Source organism: Xyrauchen texanus, chromosome 47, assembly GCF_025860055.1.
Source record: "Xyrauchen texanus isolate HMW12.3.18 chromosome 47, RBS_HiC_50CHRs, whole genome shotgun sequence".
In the NCBI taxonomy this organism is placed as follows: Eukaryota; Metazoa; Chordata; class Actinopteri; order Cypriniformes; family Catostomidae; genus Xyrauchen; species Xyrauchen texanus.
Window position 1 is genome coordinate 15,211,583 of NC_068322.1, and position 10,532 is coordinate 15,222,114.

Sequence of the window (10,532 nt, forward strand, 5' to 3'; positions counted from 1 at the left end):
TCCCCCCATGAAGTTAGTGTAGGCAACCTGTTTAATAAGTCAATAAAAGTGTCAGTGAAGAGCATGCCTAATATGAAATATGAGATGTTTAAAGAAAACAAAGTAAATTTCCCTTGTGAGCACAATATTTTTGCCAAATTGCTGTAATTTTGCCAAATGATGGTAAAAGTGGGAATATTATTTATTTGTGCATATTTAGGATAGGCTATACAATGTTATAAATTAGCATGAGCAAAAAAAAGGAGTTGGCCATTTTGAAAAAAAAATTAAAAATAAATAAATAAAACGTCTCCATCATTTCCACTACGGAATGATTTTTAACACAATACAGAATTTGAGATGTGCTGGAAATGACTGCGGTGGAAATGTCAGAAAAATAAGACCCCAGCCCCCTAACCCCCTCTGCCAATGGTAAAGCACCGACACAAGACCCGAAATCACTCAAATCACCCGTTCAGCCCGCGGTGGGGAGCACACTCTTCTGAATCAGCCCGTATCGCGCAGGAGATGACGGATCGTGTCTCCGCGCCCGCAGCTCACGCACGGTCCGTGCGCGCCGAGCAGCAGCAGCGTGAATAACGTCACGACGAAACTTCAGAAAGCAGCGGGATATTTTACTCGTTCATTCGCTTTCTCTCTGTGCTCTTCAATGTCACCATGCGCAGAATCTCATCCTGCGGTCCACTGCTGTCAGTCTACTACCCCCAGATCTTCCTCATCCTCACCAGCGGCAGCTACCTGTAGGTTTGAACTAATACTTTATTATTATTATTATTAGTAGTAGTAGTAGTAGTATTGTGACCTTTGAGATACTTGGAGCGCTTTTTAGTTGAGGACAACTGGAAAACAATGGAAGTTACATTATGTTGGTGCACCTGTGGTAAGGAGAGGGAAATGTTGTGCGTGTATGTCATTTTCAAAGGAAAGCATGGCAGAGAACAAAGCTATATATATATATGATACAAATATATTTTTTAAAACTATGATATATATATATATATATATATCCTATATGTGTGTGCGTGTGTGATTTATACAAATCAAATGTTTACAAATGTTTATAGTTATCATGTAAATATCATTACAATATCCAGTTATAAGCCAGACCAGTCGTACTTGTGTAAGCCAGTTCATTTCAGTAAAAAATGAAGAGTTTATGTGAGTGTGTGAGTTTTATTCATTCCAACATCATGTTCTCATCTCTAATGCTTTTAATTGGAAAACAGCATGGTAAACAAAAACAAAAAAACAAAAACAACAACAAAAAAAAAAAAAAACAGATTAAGATGTGTCTCAGAGTGGCTGAAATAATGTGAACGTTTTATTTGCATTGAGGAAAAGGTTCAGCCTGTGGAGAAACGCATACATTCTTATGCTTGGGCCATAAACTTGCTTTAAAGTCAGACTCTGGTCACTGATTTAGTCACTAGTGTTTAAATTTTGAGTAACAGTCCTGTCAATCCTACATTTAAAAAAAAAAATACAAATACAAATAAAATCTGATTCACAATTAATTTTCTCTCTCTTTTTAGATTGCATTTTGGTATATGAAATGTAGATGATAAAATAATCTTCGTGGATTTTACCAAGACTATTCTATATTATGTACATAATAAATGTCACAAAATTGTAAAATAAAGAAGTAAAAAGAAAAGTAAAAGTTGATTCAGATAAAAGAGATCTGCTGCACACCATTAAACATTACTTTTAAAGGTTCCCTGTAATCACACACTATAACTGTGACTTTGCATGTCAGGTTTCCTCTAATACTTACATGAACAAAACTGTTTACTTGTTATTATAATTGATGATTGGACACTAGGTACCTCTCCAACATGGATCTTTTGGCTTAAATGTTCTTATTCTGGTTTTAAACCAGGACATTATTTGCCCTGCTCTAAAATGGGACATTCAAATGTAAAAATTTTATCAGTATACTAGTACTGCATCTACTACTGGTACTCACATCTCCACTGTGGCAGGAGCATTTTAACATTGTAATTGATTTAAATAGGTTGATATGTTTGGATGTGGTGTACAATAGACCAATGCTGGGGTGAACTTTGTTGAGAAACAGACCAGACTAGACAGCTTGATTTACAAGTGTAATCCATGTTTTATGCATGTGGTTTCATTTTAATTGGGCTGTATATCTTGTGATCACATTGTTGTATATTGTCTTTGTCTGTAGAATAACATCCGTTGCTCTGCTGATCTGTTTGGACATTGTTTGTGACCCCAATCTCATTTAAATGTAGTTCCATGCTTGCATAAATGCTCTGACTCGTTCATGAGATGATTGGAGTTGTTTGTTGTTCTGTTTTAAATGAGGTCTGAGATTATCTGAAATCATTTCATCTTTGTAAACGCAATCCTTCCATTTTGAATTTATTGCATGTTTCCTGTGGGATAACGAATAACATGTAAATCTCTGTTGGAAAGCACAGTTAAATCAAAAACTCAAAAGGGGGTTTTGATATTCAAAAGCTATATACAGAGCTTTTAAGTTAATGTTTATAGGGTACTTAGAACTTCAATACATATATCTTTTAATAACACCAATTAATCTGAAATAGTTTTGTGCAGTCCACAAACAGAGAAAATGAAATCAGAGTTAAAGGGATAGTACACCCCAAATTGACTTACCCTCATATCGTTCCAAACTTTTGGACACGGCCATCTTTTTGTTCCTCTGTGGAACACATGAGAAGTTTTTATGAGTATTGACACTCTTTTGTCCAATACAATGAAAGTAAATGGTGACTGAGACTAACATTCTAAAAAAAAAAAGAAGGCCATATGGGTTTGGAATAACATGAAGTTGAGTAAATAACAACAGAATGTACATTTTTGAGGTGAACTATCCCTTTAAAGCCAACCATTTCTTGGATACCTGGTCTACATCAACTGCTGATATCTGTGTCTGGTCTCCTCCAAAGGGCTTTGTCTTCAGTCGTGGCTTTGGGTGCGAACATCATCTGCAACAAGATCCCCGGCCTGGCCCCCCGACAGCGTGCCATCTGCCAGAGCCGCCCAGATGCCATCATCATCATCGGGGAGGGCGCTCAGCTGGGCATCAACGAGTGCCAGTATCAATTTCGCTACGGACGCTGGAACTGCTCTGCCCTTGGCGAGAGGACCGTCTTTGGGCAAGAGCTGAGAGTAGGTCAGTAGGTGCAGCCCATTGAGCTGTGCTTTGGTGTCATGGTTTTGTGTTTCTTTGTTGATCTGTACGCACAGAGTTTGGCTGTGAAATGACATGTTTCCATGAGAGTAAGGCCCTGTGAAATGAGACAAAAAGAGGTTGACAGTGGATGAAAACGGTCTGCAATTGTATTGTGCAACCAAGCTCAATCTATGATTGAATGTTAAAGGAACAGTGCACACAAAAATGAAAATTCTGTCATAATTTACCCACCCATGTTATTTCCAAACTTACAGATTGTCAGCCTCTGTCACAATTCACTTTCATTGTACCCCCCAATCTAATTTTGTGTTATACTGAGAAACAAAAAGCCATATGGGTTTGAAACAAAATAAGGGTGAGTTAAGGATGTCAGAATTTAAATTTTTGGGTTTACTATTCATTTCATTGTCACTAACTATGCAATTGCTTTTAAAAATCAGTTACGGACACACAAATGACACCAGTGATTTTGTGTGAACTTTAAATAAGGGGAACACGCAGTAACATATTTTTTTAATATAGCAGTGCTGCCATATAAATTGCCCTTCAGTCAAAAATCTTTTGTTTCAATCAGAGTGCAGGGCTGCGTTTAATCCAGTGGTCCTGGTAACAATCACTCTTTTGGGGGTTGGCGCAACACAACACGCTCTTATTTCTTTTGTTCAAGGAAATGTATGTTTCTCTGCTATTGTATGTTTTACACTGCATATCTGGTCCTAATGTGTGAGCCACCTCCTTGTTCTATTGGGCAAATAGTACATAACATTGTGGCCTGAAGAAAGATCATTGTAATTGGACAAACTTCATTGAAGCAAGACTGTAGAGTTTAACAGCTTCAACATAGTATGCATGGACTCTTTGATATGTGCAATCCAGTCCTAAAATACTTCACTTTCCATTTGAACAAATCATAAAGCAAATTCTCAAGGCATTTTGGATTTCTCAAATTCAGTGAATTGAGATGCTCGGATGGTCATTTCAGGATAAACTGTTATTTAATTGCCATTTTGAACTTTGAACTACTGAAAGCCACACATAATCCATTAGAATAACGACAGTTAAAATACATCAATAGATCCAGGCATGCAGTACTGGTCAAATAATACAAAAACTTTCAGGCACTCAGAAATACTTTTGGCTGGATGAGGGAAATTTCCACGTTCAGTTGAACCTAATAAACAGTGATAGGGCTTCAGTGTTAGCTATGAGAAGATGGAGACCAGGGAACCACAACTCTAATGGTCTCTATCCATTTTGGAGGATGGAGAGGGTAATCACAGTTGCTTTTTCAAGGCATCAATGCCCTGGTTATGAAGGCGTGCCAAATATATCTTGATATTATATAAAAGAAAACAACAGAAATTTGATATTTTCTTCTTGTTCAGTAAATGCAAATTGGTTTATACTAAAATGTTGCTGTATTATAGCACCCATGCACCACATAAAGGAAACAACGAAAGGTTGAAAGGTTTCACACAGAAGCAAAGGTCATATAAAGCCATCAGTCTAGTTAATGACTCTTTTAAGATGTTTGAGCATGCATGTCCACAAATAGAAAGTTGCCATCCATTTATAAACCAATTCAACTACTTTTTATAATTAAAAATGAAAGCTCTTAGATGTAGTTGTTTATTGATGCAAACCCTGTTTTATTTCTCATGAACCTCCATGCAAATATACAAGAGCATAGAGATATTTGTGGTCATCAGTCCATTCCTACTAACCTCAGTGGTCTTTGGCTCACCAGCAGGGGTCAGATTAGTCTTCTTGCGTTATTCTTGAGATCAAGCATGCTCAAGCCTCATGAAGATCCAGCTGAGTTTAGCTCCATCCCTAATCAAACGCACCTGAACCATCTAATCAAGGTCTTGTGGTTCACTTAAAAGCAGGGGGACTGTCAGGGTTTGGCTGGTTATCTTCAGCTGATAGATGCTGTAACTAAAAAGCATATTTCTATATTGATGGCCATTCTAAAAATTTTTCAAGCAACATAAAAACCAATGAATAATAATAAAAAGAAAATGTATATTATAGTAGATAGTTCACCAGTTACCGATTTTTTTGGAGGACTTTTAACAGTGTGAAATCGATTGCTTTTCCCTGTCCACTGTTTTTGATGTATTCGCTAATGAACAGCTCAGGTGACAGAACTTGAAGGCAAGGCAGCATAATGGTCAGGAGAAGAATTGAGCACCCCTGCTTTAGATAGAAACTGAAAGGGATTCAAGGTTTTGCAAAGAAAGAAAAGCAAATTATATAGGAATAACAGCCAGTTTTCCTCTTGTGTTAAGTTGAAAGAATGAAACTCATTCCATCTTATAGGGGTCACGACATGAGAAATCCAAATTTTTCTTGATCTTTTGACATATAAAAGGTCATTGTAAAAACATACTGTAAGTTTTATAATTCAAAACATCCTCCACACCACAAAGGACATTTGTTGAAACCAAGCTGCCAAAACAACTCATTGTCTACTTCCTCCAAATTGTGATGTCACACTGTGGTAGACATTTGCATCTGACCACCTCCACAACAACTATCTATGCCTACTTTACCTTATTAATTCCTTAGACATGCGAGCAGTGAAATGGCAAGAAGAGAGCAGGTCAGTCAACAGCAGAGAGCCAGTCATAACAGTGGGCATTTACTGTCACGTTTTAAAGGAGCAGCAGCAATAAAACTGATCGTTTCTGACAGAGGGTGAGAATGATGGTGGAAAATGATCATTCTTTTCGAAAATATGTTTCTGTGCATCGAGGGAGATATCCGAGGGAGATATTAAAAGAATAGAAAAGGACATGTCATGACCCCTTTAAAAACACAGTTTTTGATGTTGGTGGTCCTCAATCCTGGCCCCAGCACTGGACATTGAGTGCATTTACACCAATTATGCTTAATATGCATAATCTTGTGTGGCATGTAAACACCTTGAACAACGCTGGTGTGTTGTGTGTGGATGCCGCGGTCTCCTTGCTTGTACTTGCTTGTTTCGATTATTGGGGGTAACTAATATGTGTAACTAATAAGTAATCAAACAAACTCACTGGTACGATGTTGTCAAATTATTTCAGCATTACAAAAGTTCTTCTCTTTTCTCCCTAGGTAGCAAGGAGGCTGCCTTTACCTACGCCATCACTGCAGCAGGTGTAGCCCACGCTGTGACAGCAGCCTGTAGTCAGGGCAACCTGAGCCACTGCGGCTGCGACAGAGAAAAGCAGGGCTACCATGACCACGAGGAGGGCTGGAAATGGGGCGGTTGCTCGGCAGATGTCAAGTATGGCGTGGAGTTCTCCAGACGCTTCGTGGATGCTCGAGAGATAAAGAAAAATGCAAGGAGACTAATGAACCTTCACAACAACGAAGCAGGCAGAAAGGTATGGAGAACCTAAACTTGAGCCTAAAACCTAAACTTTCCTAAAATGTTAACACTATTCATCTACAACTTTGCAAATATAGCTGCAAAATGTATATCATTAGTTATCAAGCTTCTCTAGTGAATGATTCAATAAGTTACAGTCAGATCTTTTTATTTATAAAAATAGAGGGGTCTGAGTGGGCCACAAATCCCATCCATAAGTAGAATTACAGTGCCTAATGAAGCTTATTATAGAGATGAAGCTTTCATTGTGTGTGTATGGTGAATTTAGAGCAAGTTTAAGAGCAGCCGGATGGTGAACCGCCACTTCCCTGCAGTCCATTCATTGATTTAAAGATCATTAACTCAGAATACATTGTTATTTGCATGTCAGAACCCTCTTATTGAAGGGTAATATTCACACTGAATTAAATTAAATTATGTCTGTTGAACATATCAATAACACATCAACAACCAAATAGATCTGCTTTTAACTGAAATGTAACCATATACACAAATGGGTACTTAAGAATGGACATTTCTCTTGTTCTTTGATGTGGCCCTTCGGAAGGTAGAGAAAATTACAGGGTTGATTTGGCTAAAACACTTTTTTCCCCCATCTCAGTTTTGACACATATCTGGCATTACATATTGAGACAGTGCTCAGAATGTATTTAATAATGGAGTTTGGTTCAAATTGCTGAAAACAGTCAAACTAAAATGTCAAGAATTTCCCTTACCCGTCAGCTGCTCAAATTCACTTGCACCACATATTCCAAAGCCTCTGATGAAGTCATGCCCAATGCAAAATCCTACTGTATGCGAGTTTTGACAAGACATACAAAGCAGTTAAAATGCATTCAGTACATAAATAAACAGAGGGTAGATTATCAAATCAGTCTTTCTTGCAACTCAGCCCACTGTCAGACAAATTTGGAACACTCTCAGGAGGCTATTTCCAGTCATTATGGTGCAGCTTCCATTCACTTGAATGGGGAAACATCGAAATATAAAAAATGGGGTGTCAAGATTATGATCAAAGAACATATTTCAAATCATCAACAAAATTTGACAATGCTGATATCATAAATTGTGCTTCTTTACCTCATATCACGCTAAAAAAATGCAAAATTCCAGGTCATATGGCTAATGCGCATGTTCTTTTTCGAGTTGATTGACAGCCGATGTCCGTATCAAAACATTGATTGGCTCTTTTACCTGTAAGGCGGCACTCTCTACATCCGTTGGGTGCTTTGGGCTCCTTGGTTGAGAATTCCAATTTCTCCCATTCAATTTAATAGAAGTGGCCCGTCTCTGCTAAATCTCTGATCAAATGCAGTGCAATAAAATCTTTAAAAGTTATGATTAGGGATTTTTATTATATTTATCTAATAAAAATGAAAGATACATTTCAATACAGATCCAAAATTTTTGCACAAAAGCCATCTTAACCTCATAAATCCTTACCGGGTGTGCTGCAACAAGTACCAGTGTTCAATGACAAGTAAGGGCTGCTCACACCAAATACGTTTGCACTATGTAACCATGTGCTAAATGGATATATTTGATAATTGCGCCGTCTCACTGTTTTGTTCAGTGTTTTTACAGGAGCGCCACATTTATAGATGCCTTCTCAGGTTAAATAGAACTTCAACTGTTAAAAATGTGTCTTGAGACACCTGCGTTCTGCTCTATTCATATCTAAATTTTTATAACAAGAACGAGTGTCTGTTTAAATGCAAGTAAAAATGCTAAAAAATATATAGCCAATCAGAATATACTGTATCTGATTTTTGATATACAGATATGTGGTGCGGGATTTTGGACAAATATGATTTCTCTGTGGGTTGGGATTCACAGTAAAATGCCACAGACATAGAAAACAAGCAACCCACAAAATGTCCCATCGCTCGTTGTGGCCGTGGCTAGAAAGGACAATAACTAGAACAAAGAGGTAGAAAGAAAATACTTTTTACAACATTTACAGCTTTTATGTGTTGCAACTGTTTTCGACATGTAAGCTATCATTTGGTAAAACTGGGTTTTTGCACCCTTGCAGGTTCTAGAAGAAAGGATGAAGCTAGAATGCAAATGTCACGGTGTCTCCGGCTCATGCACCACAAAGACCTGCTGGACAACTCTGCCGAAATTCAGAGAGATCGGCTATGAGCTGAAAGAGCGTTACGCTGCTGCGGTTGAAGTGGAGGTTGTGCGGGCTACACGCTTTCGCCAGCCCTCCTTCCTGCGTCTCAAGCAGACCCGTGGGTACATAAAGCCCACCGATACAGACTTGGTCTACTTGGAGCGGTCACCCAACTACTGCGAGGAGGACACTGTTACAGGTAGTGCAGGAACAAGAGGGCGTCTCTGCAACAACACATCCCAACACACGGATGGATGCAACCTCATGTGCTGTGGCCGGGGTCACAACACCCATCAGTACACAAAAGTGTGGCAATGCAACTGCAAGTTCCAGTGGTGCTGCTTTGTCAAATGCAACACCTGCAGTGAAAAGACGGAGGTGTTCACATGTAAATGAGGTAGATGACGAGTTGAAGGGACAAAAATGAAAGGCAGGAAGCCAATGGAGAGAGACTAAGAAGAGGTGGTGTTTAAACCGTGGATCTCATTTCGACATGGCTTCGTTTTGCACATCGGGCAGTCTTTATGTGAGAAGGGGGCAGAGGGTGTTGCCAATGAAAACAGGGATAAATAAAGAAGATGCCAGAACTTTAGAGGCAAACACACTGACCTCTCGTAGTATGTGATTTAAAGCAAATATACGACCACTACTAGTGCAAGGCTTGTGTATTTCTCAGAATCTTAAAGATTTGAGGAGGGTCAATTGAGGCCTTGACACTGACTCAAACTCCTATTGGACAGATTAAACTGACAAAGTGACTTTATTGAGATTAGAGACATCTTATTACAAAGACATTTGAAAAGCTGTTGCAAAATGTCCCACCAGCTGAGCCCCTATGGGTGTTCAAGAGGAAAAGACATTGTAAAACTCTGGAAATGCTGGAAAGTTGAAAATGTTTGGTCACACTGTATCTGTTTGAACACTGAAAATGGACAGGCTTTTTTCTTCACTTTAAATGGAAAAAAAGGCTTAAAACTTTCCATACTGTTGACGACTTATAATGGTACAAAGAGGTGTGACAGAGCATGATCTCTATAACTTCTAATGTCATTGCTACTGATGTGTTGCTTCCAAAATTCAACACAAAACATTACAGTAAACTGCATATGAAAAAAAAAAGAAAGTACTTCTTTGCCACTACATACTTTTGCAGTTTCTCATTAGAAAAGTGGTCTGCAAAATTCTCAAATGTAAATCAAGTGAGAAACCATCATTTTGGTGAATATGTTGCCAATTGCTGCACTGATGGTTGTGGTGTACTTTTGTGTGCTGTCTGCTTTATGGAGACACAAAGATTTGTGGTGTTAAGTTTCCTTAGTCACATCAAGACTTGGCCATGGTATGCTGCATTGTTTTATAACTTTGTTGTGTGTGAGAGAAAAAGTGCTTTTAGATACTTAATTTAAATGCAATGTGACGAATGCCAAAGACATGGGATTCCACATCGCTGGTCCGGCATGCATCTAGTTATATTTTGCCTGAGCCAATGGAATTCACTTAACTATACAGCTGGGGTCTGAACGGTTAAAGGTCATTGGCGCTATTTTGAGTAGCAACTTCTTTTTGTTTTCCTCTAAATTGTTTATACAAGCTATATGGTGGGCAAATTTGTTAAAGTATATTTTTTTATGTAGAGATTATGGCACTTTATGTCAGGTATATTCAGAGAGAACGGAGCAATTATTGATACTATTTTCTTTGTCATGTTATTATTGTCTTAGCATTTAATTATAGAGCTACAAATTGTGTTCAATTTTTGTCCCACTTTATGTTTCTGTATTTTTCTTTTCTTTTCTGAGCAGCCCATCATTTTCTTTTCAAGTTTGATATGAAACCATCTCATCTTT

The 10,532-nt window shown here is 38.2% G+C and overlaps 1 protein-coding gene across 1 annotated transcript; it reads left to right on the plus strand.

Annotated features, from left to right (window-relative positions):
• Window positions 1-509: 509 nt before the first annotated feature.
• wnt7ba (wingless-type MMTV integration site family, member 7Ba) lies at window positions 510-10,476 on the plus strand. The gene is made up of 4 exons (XM_052120704.1): window positions 510-740; window positions 2,940-3,166; window positions 6,290-6,561; window positions 8,602-10,476. The coding sequence occupies exons 1-4, from the start codon at window positions 658-660 to the stop codon at window positions 9,079-9,081; spliced, it is 1,062 nt and encodes a 353-aa protein (XP_051976664.1). The 5' UTR covers window positions 510-657; the 3' UTR covers window positions 9,082-10,476.
• The last annotated feature ends 56 nt before the right edge of the window (window positions 10,477-10,532 follow it).